This window comes from Hoplias malabaricus, chromosome 14 (assembly GCF_029633855.1).
Source record: "Hoplias malabaricus isolate fHopMal1 chromosome 14, fHopMal1.hap1, whole genome shotgun sequence".
NCBI lineage: Eukaryota > Metazoa > Chordata > Actinopteri > Characiformes > Erythrinidae > Hoplias > Hoplias malabaricus.
In genome coordinates this window covers 34,889,604-34,912,647 of record NC_089813.1, presented here as the reverse complement: position 1 = coordinate 34,912,647, position 23,044 = coordinate 34,889,604, and the positions used below count along the sequence as shown (strand labels likewise).

Below are 23,044 nucleotides of genomic sequence, written 5' to 3'. Positions count from 1 at the left end.
AAGTTAGTAAATGAAAGAAGAAATATGGCTGAATACGGATCAATATTAGATATTCCATAAATTAGAATATATTTAATACTTTAATCAATTGTCATCAGTTCTGATTAAGTTCTCTTTGATTTCTCCTTCCACATGAATGCACTTGCAATCATCAGATATGTCTGCTGGGGGAAATGGGATACAACAAATTCCCCTATTCACCAGCTCAACTCCTACACAGAGCAGTTTAACTGCAAACTACATTTTGTAAATAATTAATGCAACATATTTAAATTCTAAACAGTTCATACTACAGAGTACATTATTAAATTCCAAGGTACCTCGTCTTATAATGTCTTTGAATTAAACTGTTCTGTATTTCTATGGCATCAATGTTCAAATCACCATATATTTACTAAAAGAATGTTCATAAGTTCACAAAACTATTTATTTACTGGCAAAATTCAGGTTAAAGGAACACTGTGTAATAGTTTTACTGTAAAATTACAGGTTCAAAATCATTGTTATGTGTCTTTGAGTTATAACAGGGAGAACAGAGCATTTGTTTTTGCTACTTTTGGAGGAGGGGAGGATATTCATTCATTCATTCATTATCTGTAACCCTTATCCAGTTCAGGGTCGCGGTGGGTCCAGAGCCTACCTGGAATACACCCTGTAGGGGGCGCCAGTCCTTCACAGAACAGTGTAGGATATCACCCTATTTAATTTACAAACAGTTGCTTTCCAGGATAATTTTATTAACATTATATATTTAGGCTTCTTTATTTTTTAGGCAGTTTGACTGTATAAAGATTCTGTGTCCCACTTTCAACATATTTCTTGAAATCAAGTGTTGTAGGGGTTTTAATTTATAGTGGACAAATAATGTAGGCTTATATCACATTTATAGGCTTATATATTCTCGTCGTATAGGCGTATGTAGTCTTTAAAATATACACAAATTTGTAAGTACTTAAACATTTTCCTTCTTTAAACTCAATAAAAACATTACTAGAAGGAGACAAAACAGGGTCTTTCAAACGTTCAGGTATTGTTCACATAAAGAAAACGCGGCCTCGGGGTATATTATTTCACATCGCAGCGGGGCGGCGCTGTTGGGTCGGAATGATTGGGCTGGGTGAATTGTCTGGATGGAGGAGAAAGACAGCGGAGAGCAGAGAGAGTGCGGGTACGATGCTGGAATAACGGGGGAGGAATACAACACCGCGCCCAATCTCACTCCGGAGCCTTGTTCACGTCTGAGAAGAAAATGTCCGGGAAAGTCGACAGTAAACAAGGTAAGCCGAGTTTATTCAGGGGCAGTTGTTGTTAGCCCTTTGGCTAACGGGCTTAGCCTGAAAACAGAAGGCCACTGAATGCACAGCAGTGACGTTAACATTTAGTTGTTTAGCTTCGTAAACCGTTAAAAATGTAAAGTAATTTTTCTTCCAAAGCTTAAGATGAAATAGCAGTGCCAGCATACAGATAACACAGATTTTAGCCTCGTTATTATTAATGGTAACCCCGCTAGACGGACGAAACAGACGCTGGTTTCTTATTAACAATTTCCTTTCCACCTTAAACGGTGCAGCAGTTATAAAGGTCCAGCCTGGGGCACTAGAATGAAACTGCAGCACCATTTAAGGCGGAACGGACACTCGAATAAGAGACCAGCCTGAGCTTCGTCTACAGGTTTAATTAATTAACCTGGCAGACTGCAGTTATCTTCAATAACACAGATTGTGTTGGTATCAGTGTAATTAGCCTGATAGATAGTGTCTGAGTTGTACTTGTAATTTGTTGCCTTCAAGTTGGTCTATTTATTTTTACAAACGAAGAACCTCAAAGAATTGGCTCATAAATCACTCACTCATTAAGTCATGTTAAGCAGCATTAGGATTCTCCACAGGGGACGCTATAAACACTGAAAAAATGTTGCTACAAAAGCGCTTCGAATTGCTTCACATCAAAAATACCATATCCCATTTTCCTAGAGTCTAGGTGTGTTTTATGAGGGATATGGAATACAGATTTTCCATTCAAAGGGAAATGTAGTTCCCCCTTAATTCCTGTCTGGGAAACTGATACCGTGTTCTTGTTATTTCAGATGTGGTTAGTCATATTATATAGTTAGAGCTTCTAATAGGGTTGCTAGCCCTATAATAGAAACTGTTATCCCATGCTCATTATGGTTTTCAAAATCATGTCTGACAAACAACATACATAAATATTTAACAAACATAACATTAACATAATTTTAAAGCAAATACAGGCCTATATTTATATGAATCTAATGTGTTTTATTGCCTTGTCATAATTAGCTATTGATCAAATGTTCTGTTTCTAGACAGGCAGTTATTCTGGTAACCTATCAAAAAGACTTTATATACATATTAAAATGAATACAAAAACCTTTTTTCAATCATTACCAATCTGAGTCTTATTCTGAGCCGTCTTTTAAAAACCCTCTTAATTTTTAACCCCAATGAATAAGTGTTTTGCTAAAAACAACTAAAAGTTATTCCACAAAGTCATATTTCTATTTCACAAACAAATTGTTCAAACATTCAATTGTTGCATTTATGCACAATATTATTTAATAAATACTTTTTATACAATTCTGAGCATGTTTCCTCACCATTTGCTAGCTCTCCTTTTTTGTATGTATCTCTAAATGGGTAAAAAAAAAAAAAAAGATCTCGGTCTGCTATGCTAGACTTACTCTCTCTGAAAAATAGGATTGCTCTTTTCTTTTAGCTTGCTTTCACGTTATGATGACCAATTACAGCTAGAATTTACTCAACAAATCTGCTCAACTTTTACAGGAAGTGTCATTAATGGATAACATTTCAGTACTGTGGTGATAGATTCATATTCGACTTTTCTTCATATGATTTTGCAACGCTCCTGAACACTGATGCTTGCACAAAAGCACACATGAGTGCGTTGTGCCAATATCTTTGTCTATTGAAAAAACATAATGGCACAGTGTAGTATAGGAAAAGCATGCAAGGCAATTAAGGCAAGGCAAGTTTATTTAAAGTTCACCTTTCACACACAATGACAATTCAAAGGTTTATAACCACTTTCAAAAATCTAACTATAAAAACTGTGAAACTAAGTAAAGCGTGATACATATGAGTGTTTATTCTGGATGTCTAGCTTGTTATTTGTAGACAGTTTTTGTGATTGATAAATTGTCCCAATAAATAATGTCAAGGCAATATTAGGATACTAAAATTATAATGTAATTCCATAATAAAGCGATTAGACACCCTTTTAAAGATCAACAAATGTTTAGCAAAAGTCACTTAAAAAATGTAAATAAATACAATAAAATAAAACCACTGTTTTTAAACGAAGACATAACTGATACAAAATATAGAGACCAGAGAACAGAACTAAAAGAGTGGCTAAAATATGGGTTATGCTCATTTGTATGTAAACAAACACACAATAAAACGAGGTCATCAGAAATTACAGAAGAAATGTCCATTATGTTGTACAATAAGGCTGTAATATTATTATCGGGACAGGCCTGTTCAGATATTAAAATATCCCTTTTAAAGCTGTGTTTTGGCATTTAATTGTCACAGGAAATGTGCCTGTCCTTTTGAAACCTCTTTGTCACTATTATTGATAAGACATGATGAAGAATGTAAAAGGAAACTAATTACAGAGTCATTAAAAGACAAGCACATTCCTCACATCAGCTGTGCCAGCTTGTGTGGCTGTTATTCTTATCCAGTTTGGCACTGACATTGAATGAATTTAATTATTACACTTAACAGTAAGTCTAGCTGGCCTTCTGATTGCTGTTATCTTCTGTCTGAATCGAATGTTAAATTTACAGAATAGTGAAATGAAGCCACCGCAATGTAAAACAGGAATCTAGAGGTATGGTAAATACATTTTTCTGTCTTTAGAAAAATGGAACATCAGCCGGTGGAACTAAAATATAGCGCTGTCTGTGAAAGTGTACAAACGAGAAGTCAGTCTTTTTTAGAAGGCTTAGAGGAGGACTTCCTCTGTTTCGGGGGAAGAAACAAAATGCAGTTCCTCCTTTATTTATCATTAGCTTTCATCAGTTAAGCACACAGCTCTTGAACAGACATTCAAAGATTCGACTTTCATGGGTAATTTCACCTCTTAAGAAGAAAGGGCTTATAATTTTGAATGATTCGTCAGATAATTCTTAGAAATTCACAAGAATAGACATATATTTGTAACAGTAGCGTGTCATTCACGAAGAATATAACTCAGAACAATAGCCAATTCCATTCCTCCATAAAAATAATTGTTAAATTTAGGTGTCTGTGCCAGGTGTTATTGCTGTTCTCCTGCCCTAGTGTTGAGGGAATGTGTCAACCATTTATGAGGTCATGGTGTTTATGAGACAAGCATGGCACACCTTTACACAGGTAGCTCTCAGGGCATGTGTGTGGACGTAATAGAGGGAACATAATTTCAGTGAGTGCACTTGAATTGAATCCCACATATTCTTTCTTAAACAGCCCAAAAACCCCCAAAAAATCAAGTTGTCTTATTTCAGTTTGTGTGTGTTTTTCATAATATGTGCCCTGTAAGCCCCAGGGATCAGTGTGGAAATGCAGTCTTCAAAACCCTGTATAGAGAAATATCTCTGGCTATAAACAGTATAAATAGTTGCTTGGGATCCCCAAGAGAGTTACGCAGCACTTAACTTTTTATATATATATATATATATATATATCTTTGAGAGATTTCATAAGCAATTAACCTAAATGGGTGTCTCTTCACCTGTACTTTCACTTTACTAACTTATGTTTTATCTGCTTTAACTTTTATAAAGTTGCATCAAATACTTTAAGTTGTAAGTGGGTTGGTCCAAGTTTAGCCGTGAGTACTCTGATGTGCTATATATATATAGGACGTGAATTGAAACTCCACAGAACACCCACAATAGCCTCAAGTTTAATGTCGCTTTTAGACTAAAATATTGAGGAAATTTCCCATAAATGGTTTTGTTTGCAATACAATAGTGGGATCATCAGAATTCCACTGCGCCTTTCCTGCACTTAAATGTTTGAGCAGTCCCACTATGACCAATTCAGTTCAGCTCAGTGGAAGAGGATTTAACTGTACACAAAGGCCCTGCTCCCTTCCCTCTTCTCTCATGTGTATTCCCAGAGAGTATAAAAGGCTGAAATATCACACTGCTGTATTCCTGCCTGTATTTACATACTGGGAGGAGTTATGAGGTACAGCCATCAGCTTTTCACATAAAGTGGGGTAGGCCTTTATTTAATAAGCTTCAGCTGGCACACTAGGTTAGAAAATAGATTTTAATATGCTGTAAATACATTCTCTGCATGAATGATCTAAAGCCTCAGATTTCTTGCCTTCTACTATAAATTGGCATTAGCAGTAGGAAGAGGCAAATGTATTAAAGAGTAATGCGCAATGATTTCCGAATTATATCCGTATCGGCAGATATTTGCTTTTTATAAAGACGATTGGCATCTGCCTGATGCTTTGATTTTTGCAGACATTTCAAACTGATAATTGCTGATGCCTTTATTTTATGCTGGGAAGACAATGGGTGAAACTCTTGTTCTAAAAATATAGACTGATGAACATGTAGAAAAATTCTAAGGCTCTTCCACTTCTGACAGTGGAGAAGCACAGAACAATGCTGAAGCACTCATTTCTATATTACCAATTTGTAGAGTAGTTAGCTACACTGATATTTATGTGTGTAATTATTTTCTTTATGTTAACTTTAATTATTTTATTAGTTTTCTTAATTCGATTAGAGCTAACCCTCTTTTTTTATTTAACGTAGTACTTTACAAAAGAGAATTTAAAACTGTGACCTCTCTATTGTAAAGATCAGTTGGATTGGATTGTATCAGTTGTGTGTATACAATTGGTTGAAATCTAAAATGCTATAAAATAAATGTTGCTGTTGGCTATAATGTTAATCTGAGACATTTTTTATAAATGTGTGTATTAGCATTAGCATTGGCCCATATGTAAATTTGTAATATCACAATTTCTTCATTGGTACATCCCTATTATAAAACGTACATAGTGAGCATTCTCATCTCTTGAAACACAAATAGACAAGAGTATACCCACCTAAGCATATGTCAGGTGACAGCTCATTTAAAAGAATATGAAGGGGATGCATTTTTATCATTTAGATTGTTGCAAATATATGAATACCACTGTTGATGCTGTTGTTCTGTGATGTAACAAATTGCTTTATGCCTTGATTAAAGCATGACGTCTCTAAATTGATTTCTAAATCTTTTTGCTAGCCTTGTTAATGTTTTGAAATGTTGTAATATTTAACCTAATGTGACGTGTTATGTTTAATTAATAATGTTTTGCGTTTCTGTGTAATACGTTCCTGAACTTTACTTAGTGAAGGCAGAATGGTAGAACATTTTCCCTGCACTGCTTTAAATTGCTAGTTGTCATATTTTACTGAGGAGCTATTTTTCATGTTTCTTTCATTTTTGTCCTTTCTCCCTTCTCTCCCACCCTCTCTATTCCTCTCAGACTCCCAACGCTCTCACCTGTCAACCTTCACAATGAGGCTGATAGACAAATTTCACTCCCCCAAGACCAAAAGGACGCTTTCAAAGAAAACACCCAAGCCCCCAATAGAGCCGCCGCATGTCAAAAATCAAGAGCCGCCAGTAACTAAGGTGAATTTGTAAGGGCAGGGCTTACACACTGAGGTTTTCTGCCTTACTACTGCCTTCTGTGCTAAAATTAAGTCTTCCCTCTTTTCCTGGTTCAGAATAACAGTCGTTTGGATGATCTGGAGAAAGAGGTGGTCAGTGCCTTGCGATATTTCAAGACCATAATTGACAAGATGGCGGTTGACAGAAAAGTCCTAGAGATGCTTCCTGGATCTGCCAGTAAAGTACTAGAGGCTGTCTTGCCTTTGGCACAAACTGACCCCAAGGTTCTGAACAGGTGAATGCTCCTGTTTTATCTTCATGAGAAATGTATAATTTGGTCAAAGAGAAGGGAGGAGACGGGGTGCGTTGTTGTTGAACAAGGGGATGACGTGAGCGTGAATGGGTATAAATAGAGTGTTGGAGAGGTGATTGTGGCATGGTCTGGTTCCTGAGGGCTGCACAGTATGGTATTTTTTCCAGAAACGCTTTAATTCCCTTTCTCTTCTCAGTACATCAGTATCGCTCTGCCTTGGCCGTGTCTATCAAAGTCTTGGGAACCTCATCCGCTGGTCTGATCAAGTGATGCTGGAAGGAATAAACCTGGAGGAGAAGGAGACCATTGGGACAGTCACTACCATTATCAAAGCAGTTCTGGATAGTGTGAAGGTAAAGCCTTTTCATCTTTTGACCTAGTCATTTAGGCCAGCTCAGCATGTGTCTTTCTAGCCTCTCTTTCCATTAATTTATAAGCAGGACATGACCACACAAAATAATAAAACATACCAGACACGGTGGCAAGAATGGTAGCGAGTGACACAGTGGATTGTCTTATTACTCTGAAGTGCATTCAAAATTTCAGAAATTAAATGTGTTATTTAGCCAATCCAGAATCAGGTTTTGGTGGGCAATTTTGGTTTTATTCTTCTAGTTGAATGTTGGAATACTTAAGTTTGCATACCCCTAGAGTGTTGAATTTCCACTTTGTGTTCACTGAAAACTGTGCTGTGAGCTTATAGTGGTGTGTCCAGTTAAATCAGCCTGTGATTTCCTGTAGGAATTGGTGAAGCTAATTGAGGAGAAACAGGAGCACCCCTCCCCAACCTCACCCAAAGCCAAACCTGTGCCATCAATCACCAGCTCAGAGAGGTATGGGTTTCTGGTGAAATTAGGGGTATGCTGTCCATCCACAATCATGTAATGAGTGGTTCTGTGATTTGCAGTTTTCCCATGGAAAAATACCTTTAAGGTTTTGATTGTGATATTGATAGATTACATGCTTTAATGCATATACTTCCTATTCTATATACTTTGTATTATTAAGGCAATAAATATTGCTGTTTTTATGTGATATACTTATAAACATACAGTCTTAGGCGCAAACCTTATTGCTGTCATTTCTGAACTCATAAAGAAGCATTTTAATGCAGTACACCCAACTGATGGGAGGACATTCTTTGTAAATTCTTAATGTTCTGCTAACATGATTATTATAATTACAGTGTCCCAGAGACTCCTGTTATAGAGACAGAGGATGAGAGCTTGACTAAATCCTCTGCCTTAAGCCATTCCACTGAGGCCCTTACAGAGGTGCCCCCTGCTGACGAAGTAGCCCCTCCTAAACCCCCACTCCCTGGACTCAAAGTGCCCGAGCACTGGTAAGAGAGCTGCCACTGACTCAGAGCTCCACAGCTCTTTTTGTAATCTCTGTGCCTCTCACAGAGAAAGGAACCACCACTGTGGTATTCACTGGTATTATTGGGCCAGTTACATGGCTAGACATGTTTGTGAATGCCATTAATTATACAGAGTTAACCCTTTAAAGTAGCATTTCAATACATGTCGACTTAATCTGTGTTTGTTGTATTAGTATTGTACCAGTGACTACCACAGCCAGTTATTTTCTGTACAGTAATAAACGTTTAAAAAATGTTGTCTATTACGTCATTGGTCTATTGTCAGTTATTTTAAACATTAAGTAACATTTAAGAGGTTAAAATGAACCGAAAATGAACTTAAAATTATAATTGACCTGTTTTGGACGTTGCTAGTTCATGGTTGTATTTATGTACCAAGTTGCTCATGGTATTTAAATATATAAGATCACTTTCTTGCTTTTCCTTAGTATATTGCACATCTTTAAAATATCTGAAATATATATTTGCTGCATATGAATATGAAACAGGGAATATATAATTAATTTTAACCAATAATATTGTTTTGCTTCCAGGAACCTTCCACTTATGTTCTGATTAAAAAAAAAACTGAGCTCTTTCACAGAAAGCAGGAAATCCTTCTTGGTACAGAAGGAGAATGCACTATACTTTTCAATTCATGTTGACTTTACTGCTTGAGCAGCTCACATAAAGGTTTATTCACTTATTACAAGAGGCTTATGATTTAGTAAATGCTATGTATTTTTCAACAGCAAGTAAATTCATTGTGAGGTACTGTATGAACTGGTGAGAGTGAAGTAATATTCATTTCAGTTTCTGCATGAATGCTTGCAGAGACCTTGTTACTTTCAGTAGATGTGGTTTGAGTCAGTGTTTTTCTGTGAGGCCGAGTATGGCTTCTGTTATCATAGTTGAGCTGCATCGTCTCCAGATGATTACATCGGCTCGCGCTGTTTGAACTTTTATTGTTTACAAGAAGCCTAAAAGGGAAGGTGTGAAAGAGGCTGTTATAAATAGTTTGCTTCTTGAGAACTTAGGTCTTTTCGAAGAGGTGCAGCCGAGGCAAGGCACTGACTCCACTTCCTTTGGCAAACTAGATGCTGTCTGTCAGGCTTCTTTTTCTGAGAAGTGAGGCTTCCAGGCCCTGCATTTTTGAGTAGAGAGAGAAAGGGGAAAAAAGACTAAAGGAAGTGGTTCATACCAAGTCTGGACGTAAGAGGATTAAGTAGACTTAATATGACAGCATGAAATATGCTTAGGCTACACACCGTATCCTGTATGATCGTTTGCTTTTGAAATTAATTTCACATGCTCTTCTTTCATGTTCCATAATAAGGTCTTTCTTTGTCATAGTCAGGAATGGAATTTTAAACCGAAAGTCTGATGGAGTGCACTGACATCTGTGAGAAAGAGATTGTCAGATGTTTCATTACTAGAGTGTAAAAGCAGCTGACTGTATCTGAAACATTGCTGTTTCATGTGTCTGCTTTTGAATTTGAAAACAAAGCCATATGGGGGATCTGGTTTATTCTTTTTTAAACCTAGAAGTAAATTTAATGTTCAGTACAGTGATATAGAAGTTTTTAAAGTCATCAATGGCTGATCATTTTGTCAAAATTGATCATTAAAAGAATCAGTACCCTTAGTGATATCTGCTGAGCTTTTGAATGGCATTGAAAGTATTTCAAGTACAAACACTCTAGGTGTTTAATAAGCAAAGGTTTTAGCTCTTTTTGCGGCATAAAAGATGCTAAAAGCACCTGCTGCCTTTTTGTGGTTCATGTGGCATCACTGTGTCAGCTGGGTTAGTCAAATGTGCATTTTTGGCTTTCTCAGTACATCACTAGACTCTATGTTACAAGGGACGAGAATGGGGGTTTCACATAAGAGCCACAGAGCGTTCCGGTGCTTCATATAAAATACACATGCATGATTCTGAAATGACTGAAAGGTGGGGGTGGCCAGAATGATAGTTTCATTTTGTTATCAGGATAATCACAATAAGTATGTTATAGGGCTAAACACATTCACTAAGAAAGGGTCTTAACTGACAGGTTCCAAGTGGAGTGGATTGTAGTTGGGAGAATTGAATCCCACCAAATAGCAACTTTTCAAACTCTGCAAGTGTCACAAGAATTTTTTTTCTTTTTTTAAACTTCTTTTAAGTCATATTTAAGTGATATTCATAACATTCAACACAGGGCCAAAATATGCTATAGAGGTTGAGCCAATGTGAGCATGCATTTACATTGAAATATATAACCTAATAAGCCAATAAAATGCTTAAGGGACTGCTATATTTTAAACAGTGGGCATGACTTTGTTGTTTACAAAAGAAATGTATTGTTCTTCATTTCAAGGGCTCACTCAGTGTTCTGTTCACATTTATATAAAAAGTATTTAATTCCAATATGTTCTGCACAATGCATAGAAAATAAATATCAAAAGAATTCTGCTTTTTTTTCAGCTCCATGTTTGTGGTTTTTTTGTATTTACCGTAAGGCATCCAGAAACCAGTGTTGTCTGGATATTGATCTAGATATCACTGAGGAAATCATTTTTAAAATGGAGACAGTTGAAATTATGACTGATTGTCATGTGTATTGAATGTGGTTTATTTGTGCTGAACTGAGAGCCTTTTCATCTGCTTGTCAAGGTTTTCAATTTTAAGATGGATATAATGGTCCTGATTAATATTTGATGCCTTCTGGCTGGCAGGGAGCTTTATTCCTGTCTTTGTGGTTTACAAATCTATATTTTAAAAACCTAAGAAATGCAACTGTCCCACCTCTCTTTCCAGTCCTCCAGCTCTTCCTCCAAAGAAGCGTCAGTCAGCTCCATCTCCTACACGAGTTGCAGTTGTTGCACCAATGAGCCGCACCACAAGTGGATCTAGTCTTCCAATTGGCATCTGCAAACAGGTAAAAACATGAACTCTGTGTGTGTCTAGTTACATGATTAGTGTGTATGGTTTACAGTCCGCTCATGTACTCCTATAAATTTTATTTTTAATTGAAAATTCTCCAGGTGGAAGTTATAGCCATGTTATAGACATGTCAGACGTGTGCCAAAGGGAGGGCGGCCACCTTGGCAAAGCATATGTCCATCTAGTATACTTGGATAACAACATACATGAATATAGTAAATAAATCTGTATGTACTCATGTGTAAACACTGTTGCACCATAACGTGCAGCACTTTTTACTTTTTTCCATCTTTCAGTATAAATGCATTTAATGGTTAAGATGACTTGCTCTGTATTATGTTCACACACTTTTTAATGCCAGTGGTTTTCATGATAATTTTAAATGCTGTTATAGATATGAGTTGTGATTTTAATTTGGGGAAACAAATGAGACACAGACACAGCTTTCTGATAAAAGCATTGAATAAATAGCTACAATATCAGTCACATTTACTTGATGTAGATTACAGTCTCTAGCATTAAGAAGATTGAATTATTGATTGCCTCCTGCTTGCATTCTTTTTTTATTATTCAATTATCTTGCATTCTTTTTTTATTATTCAATTATCTTGCATTCTTTTTTATTTAATTATCTTCAGTAATTACCAGTGAGCATCTAAGGAATGATAGCACTGTCTGAAAACCGTTTACTGTTTGTCCTCAGATCATTGTGATTAATGTTCAGGAAAAATTAAGACATTTGAGAAGAAAACATTAGGAGTGCAAGCAAATTGTTAAATGTTAGCACTAATAGGCTACCCCATTTCTCTTTCCCTAATCAAATTAGTAGTAAGCAATCCTGGGTTGAAGAAATCACTAGACTGAATACCAACATATATCAAGATAGCATTGTTTTCTTATGTATTGGTTATATAATGTTTTTGTGTCTAAATAACATTTATTATATTAAAACTAACATTAATTACTTATGCCCTGCTTATATTCTGTTTTTGTGTCCCTTTTAACTAACACTAATATTTTTTACTCAAAGGATTATGATGCAGATGCTTTCCAGAGGCGTTTTTCTGGTGGCAGTCACTCATACGGGGGAGAGTCCCCGCGAGTGTCTCCCTGTGGCAGCATGGGCAAGCTGAGCAAGTCAGACGAGCAACTGTCTTCACTGGAGCAGGACAGTGGACAGTGCTCTCGCAACACTAGCTGTGAGACACTAGGTGAGACCTGGAGTCATTTGCGTTCATTTTAAAAAATTAAGGCAGAAGTTTATCTGAAATTTGCTTTTTACTTGTCAAGTATTGGAAGGTTGTAGCCTTGTGGTGTTTGTTTATTTATCATGTATTTTTGTTATTTAGATACGACAGAGAGCTACGACCCCGACTATGATTTCCTCAGTCAGGACTTATCCAATGTGGATCAGATCCCTCTACCTGCAGGAAGTTGTCTTAGCCCCCTGCCCGAGTCCCATCGAGAGTCGTCCTCTAGTCCCGGACAGTTTCCTTATGGTTCTCCCTCTCTAAACCAAGCTGTTCCCTCTCATCACGCTCACATAATTGCCCCACCTGCTTTACCTGAAAAAAAGCGGCGTAGTGGTAATCCTCAAACCCCTTTTGATGGACTGGCATCGCGTGTTTCTTTTGAGCGCCTTCACTCACAGTACGATAACGTCCCGGATGATGACTCACAAGTGCCGCCCTTTCCCCTGTTCACCAATATCATACCCATGTCCCAATGCAACCCTTTGGGTTTTGGTTCAGACTTCATCTCCTCTGAGAATGATGGTGTTCCTCAAAGTCCTCCGCCTCTACCAGAGAAGAAGAGCAGACACAGTGAGTATAACTGGGTTTATACATTTTAGTTTGTGTGCCATTCTAATAGGAACATAAACTTAAGTTGATATGGGCTGCTTATGGTGCTTTTCCACCACACAAGACCAGCTCGACACAACTCAGCATGGCTCAGCTCGCTTAAAGCTTGTGGCTTTTCCACTAGCACAGCTCACCTGTGAAATGGAGCCAGTGAAGTCGCAAAACCGTGTATCTAGCGGGAATCCAGGGCTTTGAAACCCACAACAACGGTGGTAAATGTACCTGTTTAGTCATTGTGTATTCACGTATTGTTTTTGTTTTTTGGACTGAACACAGCTTCGCATCCGAGTTCTCACAGATCACTTTTCCTTGTTGCACGTTTGGCTTTCAGTGGAAATTTTCGTCTGCCATCAGTCCAAGGAGCATTTATACCTATTCAAAAAACCTCTTGAGGTAAAATTAAGAGCTGCCATTGTGAGTCGGATTTAAAATAAATGTGAAAGCTGCTGTAACTTGAGAGATTTTACAAGTGGCATGTTTGTACTGGATTTGAATGAGCTCTGGATTTTGTGGTTATTGTCATGTCTCTCTGGCCAATAAGGGCTCTGTAGGGTTTACATGTCACAATTTAGTACCTACTCAGCATGGTTGGAACCCGGCATGAGCAGAGACTGAAAAAGTACCTGGTTCCAGGGACCAGGAACCAGATTTGGCCAGTGGAAAAGCAAAAGAGTTGAGTCGTGTACGTTCCATGCAGTGGAAAAGCGCCATTAGATATATTCACATAATACTACTACTACTACCCAGGAGGGATCACTAAGTTAGCTCTAGCTTTCATAGCATAAAACTTCCATGTAACATTTTTCTGTATACCTTAGATATGTATTTTTCAAGAGGAATAAAAAAGAAAATGTAACTGTCTCTTAAATCCTAATTGTCAGTGGTAGCTCTGTGCGTTGAAATACTTATGTAATATCTGCTGCAAATGATGCAAGAACTAGGCCTGTTTATCCCCTTATCTCCTTCCCCCAAGACTCTCAGATCGAGCCAGGGGTTGGGAAATTGTGATGTCACCATGTGCGTGAGGTCATATGAAATAATGCCTTTGCTGATGAGATTTGCACATACAGCAGAGGTGTAACCCAGGACACAGGGAATGAGCTCAGTGTTGAATGAGCATCAAAGCAGATGTTGAGGGAGGCAAGGAGGTGATGAAATAACTTGCACACTGTCTGAGTGCTGTATAATGGGGACATTTACTGAAAGTGTATGTGTAGCCCTGCTTGTGTTTATCTTCACTTTAGACACTATTTGTGTATGTTTTATAAATGATGTCCTAAGGTCATTTATACATTTCTGGTAGTCCCTCTAAGAACTACGAGTAGAAGTGTTGTGATAATTAGGCCAAAACAAGGGAAGTGGGAAGTTCTGCCTGTTTTTCTTTTCCACTTTGAAGGCGTTGTCTTGGAGGATATGTGATTTTCTTGCAACAGCAGCCATATAATACTGTGCTCTTACATTTCTGCTTTTCCAGTGTTAATGTACACTGACATTTATTTATTATTATATTTTTATTCCGTAATATTTAATTTAATGAGGGTTAAGTGCAGTCATATGCAAAAGCTTGAACATGCCTTGCCCAATGACATGTTTTATTGATATTTGAAAGTGGAAATAAGTGTTTAATAAGTCTTTGCCGCCCTGGAAAAAAAAAAAATAAGTCCAACCTATCAACCTAATCCAACACCTTGGTGATTCGACCAGGAAGCCTGATACCCAGCCCTGTCCCTTGTGCATGTTACAGAATTCAATTATTTACCAACACTAAGTTACACTACATTATAATTTAGCTAAGGCTCTTATAATGCTATAATAATGTGAGCTTATTATGTTTTTTCCAAAGGAATGAAAAACATGAGGTAAATCATTCAGGGATTTAGTTAGCTGTGGGGCAACTATGCATATCTCTCTTCTGTGTATTTGGACAAAGCCGGATTTGCTCTTATTCTGGCTCTGTTCCCCTTCATTAACTATTATACTGCAACCTGAGCTTATAGCCACTAGAGCTGTGCCGTATCGTATCGTCACGATAATATTGTCATAATTTTTAAAACGATATAAAAAAATCTATATCGTGATATTCTGACTTGTTTGTATAATGACTCACCACAGCAACTTTTCTGTGTTTGTTTTATTTACTGTGAAGCTTTAAGGTTACTTTTTGTATAATTTTCTTTTTGCTGTTTATACACACACACACACACACACCTCAATTTTCTTCACTTTGGTTTTTTATGCTACATTATTTTAAACAAAATCAAAATTTTGGTAAATTACTGTTTCTTTATATTTGAATATTTGAAAATGTTTAATAAATGTTTAATAAAACTTTTTAATAAATAAAAAATTTAAAGCAAATATATATTAAATATTTCATTAAAAATGATTAATATTAATATAACATTTTTGTTGCATTAGTGTGTTCTTGAAATGAATAAAGTATTTTTCAGTGTTTTGTTCATATCGCCAAAACACTGAAATATTGTGATATTATTTTAGGGCCATATCACCCTCCCACGCTTTATGAACGCCTAAACTAATGTGACTAAACCTACTGACATACATTTCTATGGTTGCGGCAAGATGGTGGTACTTTCATACACCCCACAAAAAGTTGATTTCCCACAACAAGCATCCATTTCTGAATTTCTTTCTGTAGTTCCCCCTACCCTAGTTGCAGGGTTTTCCCTCCAGTTCTGGGGTCAGATCTTTGGCATGACAGTGTTAGAGTGTGATCTGTGTATGTGAGAGTTAAATGTGGGCAAGTTTTCATATCACTTTCTCTCATTTACCACAGTTCTGCAGTACATGCAGTTTATGGAGGACTACTCTGAACCACAGCCTTCTGTCTTCTACCAAACGCCCCAGAGCGAGAGCATCTATGAACAGCGCAACAGACTCTTACAGGAAGTCTATGGCTTTAACGACTCATTCAGCAGCAGTGACTCTGTTCACGAGCCACTCCCTCCCCCAGCACTCCCACCCAAACAGAGACAGCTGGTGAGCTGCCACACCCACACACACACACACACAAATAAATGCACTGTTATTCTGTCACTCTTTCAATGACGACTGTATGATGCAGCAAATCTATCAAATATATTTTGATTATACATTTTTTACACCATAACATTGTCATTTTAGTCATTCATTATGTACTCCTTTTTTAAATAGTGTTTTTTGTTCCATCAAAAAAAACCAACATGCTGAGAATTAGGAATGAAAATATTCATACAAATATTCACACCCTACATTAAGTGCATACTCACATTATCTGATAAAATGTGCACCTTTCTCTCTCATGTTCTCCAGACTGTTGCACAGTGGTGTGTTATGCTCCCTCCCTGTGTAAACAGCAGTTACTCATTTAATCATACTTATTTTCTATTGGATTACCTTCTCTCAGCAGGCACACTCTCATTAACCACGTTCTGTAGTGTATGATAGGACACTGCTGGTGGGAAGCCCACTATGTTCATTAGTTTAACGTTACTCCAGGGCCTTGGCAGTGCTCAGGCTGCTTAATATGGTGTGTCATTGTTATTGTTTTTATTTCTCCTTTGATTATGAGTTCATTATGTGTTTCATCAGTCTCTTCTCTCTGGGTGTGTGTGTGTGTGTGTGTGTGTGTGTGTGTGTGTGTGTGTGTGTGTGTGTGTGTGTGTGTGTGTGTGTGTGTGTGTGTGTGTGTGAGAGAGAGAGAGAACATATTTGAAGTGTTTGGTCAATATTCACACCCACCTACTTATATGTGCACAAACAATCGATAAACTACAATCCAGATAGAAGGCATGTGTCCCAAGACACAGTTTGGATTCAGGTGTGAGTTTTAATGTCCAGTAAGTGCCTTATTTTATTTTGGCTTTGAAGTGACAATGTAGTATTTTTAAAGTTTCTTTGCACTGCAAAATATATAGAGGGTCACAAACCCAGTTAATTTTCTGACCAGAACTAGGAATTAGTGGCCAGAATCCTCAACATTTTATTACGTTATAAAAACTGATATTACGCTGTATTTCACTCAGCAATAATTCTCCAGAAGTAACAGATATACAGGAGAAAGGGAGGGGGGGGGGAAGCTAGAATATCTCAGCTGGAGATGCTTGTCTGTGCTTTCAATTCTCCAGCTGTATTACATCCTGAAGCTAAGACTGACCTTCAGTACCAAGCACTGAACACTGAGCTTTGCAGAAGCTTGATGTAACTAGTCTTTTTAAAACATTGCTTTTTCCGTTCGTTGTTTATTCATCTCCCTCATTTCTGTTTCCATGCACTTTATGCCTTCTTGTATTTCACCCAGTATGACTCACCTACAGGTGTGTTCAATTGTGTGTTTAGGTGCATGTTTAATCAGGTGTAGGCAAAGTCCATATGTTTTTATCTAGGGCTATAGCAGCGGTAGTTATGTTTCTGGGATTTATTATTGTGTCTCTGCCGCAAATATGGTTACTGGACAACAGAAATTGGCCACTGCCAAAACACTTTTGTTTTGCTTATAAACACTCTGCAGTCTTGTACCGCCATCTGATCTCTCTGCCTTTACCGTTGAACATTTGCCTCGTGTGTGCTAACAAGCTTGCTTAGCTAATTAATGTACTGTCATGTACTACTCTTCTCACTGTCTCTTATCCCTCCCCACATTGTCTGTTTATTCTAATATTTTCTTTATTCTTTTTTCCTTTATTTGGTCTTTCCTTTGATTCTCTTCTTCTATGTTTGCTTATGTTTTCTTTTTTTATCTTATCTGTTTTCTTCATTTTATCTCTCTTTTTACTTGTTCTCACCTGCTTTCTTCTTCTCTTCTATTCTCTTTTCTGTTCTCTTTTATTCCTTCCTCTTTTTCTCCTCCTCTCCTTTTAGGCCTTCTCTCACTCTGCATCCCCTCCCTCATCCTCCTCTTCCTCTCTGTCATGCCACCTACAGCAGTGTGCTGGTGGGGTGAATGCTGCACTCAGTTTGTCCATCTCTAGCTCTTCTCTTGGCTGCCAGGCCTCTCCTCCTGCTGCAGTGGTGAGTCCTTTCTGCCTCCTCACACTCACGTCTTCACCTTCATTCTAACCACTGCTGCCCATTAGACCCTGTATCAGGAAAATCAGTTATATCAGAATCATTTTTTTTTGCCAGGTATGTTGCACTTACAAGGAATTTTTCTTGGGTATAAAAGGTATTACAGTATTTAGGAAAGCAATATTGAGTATGATTTTAAATAAGAGAAAATAAAAAACAATATAAAACAACACAATGCATTTGGTGCTCTAATCACCTGATATGTCTGGGTGGTTAAATGGTTAATATTGCATTATACAAGAGCTATAATATTTTTTTAAGAGTTTTGATGCAGACGTCTCAGAACTAAATGACTCTATAATTACATTTACTGTGTATCTTTTACAGTACAGAAAACTATTTATTTTATGACATCACAATCAATATTCTAATCACAGTTGAGAATAGATAAATTAAATCATTTAACAGATTACAATGCATCAGACTCTTTTTATATAGTTGTTTTCAGATTATTAATTATAATATCTTGTTTTTTACTATTATTAGCATTATGGCTGAGATGACCGTAAACGTCACATTTTATAGCAAACAAAGAATGCTATAACCTTAGTGGTTTTGTTTTAATCCGACCGATCAAAGCAGGTAAAATGGTAACTGGTATCTGGGAGGGGTGCGCCATTACTGAGACTGAGAATCACTTCATTGTACTTTGTCATAAATAAATCCTCTCTGATGTCTTGACTGGACTTGTAGGCACTTGCTTACTCGCTAGACACATTCACAATAATCATTCAACCCTGGGACTTAAGTCTATTCACTGTGATTTTTTTTTTTCTGAATCACTACCACTCTATGAACCACAAAGCCTCACTGTCAGGACAGAAACTTGTATCTCCAAAATAGTAACTGTATTAAAGCAGTAAACTATATTTACTGTGACTGGTTAATTTGTTAATTGGACAAAAAAATTTTCAGTATAATATAGAACCATTTTATTAGTCTGTTCAGCCTGGAGGTGTATGCTATGCTAAATGCAGCTGGTTATTGCAAATGAATAAATGTAATAAGGCAGGAAAAATTTAGTTCCAGAAATGATTATATATAGTTTCCTCCTCAGATACACACACACAACTGCACAAAAGCCATATGCATATACAGTAGAACCCCGGAAGTCGACGGTAATCCGTTCCGGAATTCGCGTCGACAACTGATGCGGTCGAGTTCCGAATCGAATTTCCCCCCTAAGAAATAACTGAAAATCGATTAATTGGTTCTCGACTATCAATTTTTTACCATTAAAAAAAAAGTCACAAAAACGCGTAAAATATGCAAAAACTTGGAGCACAAGCGCAAAAAGTTTCCAACCTTGCAGAACGACATCGTAAACTGACGCCAAGTAGCGTCAGTTAAGCACAACATGAGCGGCGTTTGTTTACAATAGTCACGTGGGTCGGGTCAGGTTCCGAGTTTTAAGGTCGACCTCAGAGTCGAAATTCTCTCGACATTTGGCGTTGAATTCCGAACATGTCGACTTCAGAAACAGTTGACTTCCGGGGTTCTACTGTAGAAACAAAAGTTTACAGATTGTAATATTATTTTTGTTTTGTTTTGTTTTGATTCAGTATACTTATGGCTAACTCGGCATAGAACCTCTGTAGTCAGGAGACTTTTTCCACTTTTTTCATATTTACATTCTCAGATTTGTGTTCTGTCAGATTTTCGAATGTTCAAGGAATTTCTTGAGAGTCCTATGCAGGTTATTTATTTGCTGATAACACCACAATGTTTGATCAAGTGTTGCCCTATGACTGGTGCGTCACATACAGGGTGTATTTCTGCCATGCGTCCTGTGGTTCTGGGTTGTTGCTGGACCCTGAACGGGATGGAATGATTAAATGAAATGAATGAATGAATGAATGAAAGATAATACAACTAAACATGGTTTAAATAATTGTTTCTATAGTATGACAAAGTAGATATGTGTCTCAGATACATTCCCCTAAAATTGAACTGTGTTACCCATCTGCTGCTTAAAGGAAGATCCACTCGGAACCACTCCCTCCCTCCTTTCTTCAGAAATGTTGGTTACTGGCTAGATCACTGAGCACATCAATGATGCAACCCTCATCACACTCCACATGTTCTGAGTCATAAAAAGCTGTGTGTGTTTCTAAAGGTCTAAAGGTTTTTGGTTTAGAAAATGCAAGATCCAAATTGCATATCTGTAGTACTTTTATATAGCAAAGCAATGATATGTCTGAAAGTGTATACAGAGAGTAGCAGTGCAGTCTTGTATGTTATCAGTTTATAGATTATTGTACTTTGAATCCTGAAGCTGATTTGTTTTAAATGGATAGTAATAGTAAGCTTGAATCTCTGTACTTTTCTGTGAGGTTCCTTGTATTCTTTGTATTTCTAGCTTGTGCTAGAAGCCCTTTGGTAGTGTACCCTGAAGCTTTTCAACCATATTTTATAAGCCATTGTCTCTCTGTGTTTTTTTGTGAACTAAATAGATAAGACTTCTGAACAAATATAAGATCCTGATGCTTCTGTATGAGAACATTTGATGTTAGAAGCCAATCTGAATATATATATTCCACCTAACGTCTTGTTCTTCTATAGAGTCAAGTGAACACAGTATTACTCAGTTTTGAAGCTGATTAACTAACAGACAAAAAATGTATTCTCTTGTTTCTCTGAGGCCCCTGTCCAGAAATAACAAGATGCCTGCTTTTGTAGCGCTAAATCCAAGCCTGCCATTTCAGACTGTGGCTTTATAGTAGTTCTCCTTCTCTTTCTTTGTTTTCCCCTCACTCTGTGTTTCCAGTTCAGGTTGAGATGCATTAGTGTAGGCTTTAGACCTGCACCACTCTTTTGCTTTCTGTCTGACTCCTGCTTTCTACTTTCTGCTTCTACTCTCCTCCTCCTCCTCCTCCTCCTCTCTGTAGAGCCAGAATGCTAGCGATGAGGGCGGTGAGGGTGAGTACGTCAATCTGTATTCATCCAGCCAAGCCAACGGGGACCTGCTGCTCTCTAATGGAGTAAGTAGCAGGACTTGTGCTGCAGGAATTTAGGGCTGTCCTCTGGTGTAAGGCCATAAATCAAATCAGTTTTAATGTTCTCCTTTCGTCAAGGGTCTGTCTGTCAGCTGATTGCATTTTTGTTTATTTTCACCAATTAATCTTAGTTGAATCTGTAAATGTGGATCATAGTTTGTGAGAACTATTGAGCATAAAATGAAGAATTCTGAAGAAAATCCTCTGTAGGGGACAGTCCTAGTGGAATTACTGTGAAACGCCCCTGAGCTCTGATGTGCTTGGTGTCATAACTTTGCTGTGTGTGTATGTGTTGTGCAGCTGGGCTGACGTGACTAGGGTGGAGGGTGTTATGTTGTACACTAATTTATGCCTGGAGAATATACTTCATTTTCACCAGAAAGGCCCTCAGCAGAGTCCTAACACAGTGGGCCTAATCTGACCTTCTTGTTTGTGTGATTAATTTGAATGTTGTGTATGTACATGGGCATGCTGCATATTAGTTGTGTTGTCTAGGCCAAAAGTGAGTGGGGGGAAAGCTTTCAGTTGATCAATGGTTTGCCTTTTCACTGAAACACATTGTTTTTGTGATTTTTAAATGTTTTTTTCTTTAAATTTTGCCCTGATATGTTTAAATGTTGACATTGTAATGTGTTTTATTTTGATGGAAAAGCACATAAATTGGGTTGTGCATTAATTTGTGAGAGCCTTGTTGGAACATAATACACAGACCCTACAGCAGAAGACAGGTTCGCTGCCAGTATATCAGTACATATGTTTTTGTTGATGCTGAAGATGTCAGAAGGCTCCTTTCCTCACACCCTGCACAAAAAGTATGACAAAAAAATCAGCAGTAAACTCAGCATAACTACACATTTGTTCAGGAGGCTTTTCTTCTCTTGTTCTTCTCTTTGACTTGTTGTTGTTGTTGGATAATCACTGATGAGGGAAATATCACAGCATGATGTTTAACTCACTGAACCATCCTGTTTTTACAAACTGCACCATTTGTTTGAGTTGTGCGTTGTTTATTTTCAGGACCCCGGCTGTGGAGCAGAGGATTCGCTCCAAGATTCAGCCTCAGATCACAGTAAAGACCAGACTAACTCAGACAGGTGAGATGCACTGCTGTGCTGGACTGCTGTCCTTAATATGTCTGTATGCTGTGTGTAGTTAAGACTGGTAATTAGGAAGATGTAATTTGCACCTTGGTGATGTCAAATAAAATTTCTCTGGAACTGAATTTCCCAGCAGAGCTTTTCATGATCTCTTTTTTTTTTCAATTAGAATTTATTTCCATATTAGTTTAGGGATGCACCATTATAATTTGCCTGAAAATGGGGCAAAAAACACTTTCTGTGATCATTGAAAAGGCTGAATAATGAAGTTTTTTTTAATGACGTGGTTTCCTTTTTCAGTTCCTGGCCAGTTAGTGCTAGTTGCCACTGTCCCAGACTAGGACTGGACAATATTCAATACCACTACATAAAATGTTTCAGTAACAATGATATGATTATTAAACACCTTTTTTACATTCCAATATACATTATTTACAACGTCTGTCACTGACTGATGTTTATTACAGGGTGCTATTTAATATGTTTAATACATGAGTGTGGCTTAATAATAATTAATGTTTTCAAATAGAATTCTACATCCACTTTGTACATTAATTTATTTCTATGGTGGCCTTGTGTACCTTGCACTAAATAAGTTCCCTTTTAAAAACTTGTTGTTGTTGTTTCACTCTCAGCTGGAAACAGAAAAGTGCAGACACAGACCTGAGCTCAGAGGAGCTGAATGAGCTGTCGTTAGTGGACCATAGTGAGATCATGGCTCGCATCACACTAAAACAAGAGGTAACACCCTCTACACACCTCACCCTCAG

At 37.4% G+C, this 23,044-nt stretch overlaps 1 protein-coding gene across 3 annotated transcripts in view; it reads left to right on the top strand.

Annotated features, from left to right (window-relative positions):
* Window positions 1–1,107: 1,107 nt before the first annotated feature.
* rapgef1a (Rap guanine nucleotide exchange factor (GEF) 1a) overlaps window positions 1,108–23,044 on the top strand; it is a 28,697-nt gene continuing 6,760 nt past the window's right edge. The window contains exons 1-14 of one of the 3 annotated variants that reach the window (XM_066643722.1): window positions 1,108–1,277; window positions 6,526–6,674; window positions 6,770–6,948; window positions 7,163–7,319; window positions 7,708–7,799; window positions 8,153–8,308; window positions 11,127–11,247; window positions 12,283–12,463; window positions 12,602–13,075; window positions 15,912–16,114; window positions 17,975–18,124; window positions 21,070–21,162; window positions 22,195–22,271; window positions 22,910–23,015. In XM_066643722.1, coding sequence (XP_066499819.1) covers window positions 1,250–1,277; window positions 6,526–6,674; window positions 6,770–6,948; window positions 7,163–7,319; window positions 7,708–7,799; window positions 8,153–8,308; window positions 11,127–11,247; window positions 12,283–12,463; window positions 12,602–13,075; window positions 15,912–16,114; window positions 17,975–18,124; window positions 21,070–21,162; window positions 22,195–22,271; window positions 22,910–23,015 — 2,166 coding nt within the window. In that variant the 5' untranslated portion in view covers window positions 1,108–1,249. The remainder of the gene's footprint in view (window positions 1,278–6,525; window positions 6,675–6,769; window positions 6,949–7,162; window positions 7,320–7,707; window positions 7,800–8,152; window positions 8,309–11,126; window positions 11,248–12,282; window positions 12,464–12,601; window positions 13,076–15,911; window positions 16,115–17,974; window positions 18,125–21,069; window positions 21,163–22,194; window positions 22,272–22,909; window positions 23,016–23,044) is intronic. The other 2 variants (XM_066643720.1, XM_066643721.1) reach the window with 2 other exon arrangements.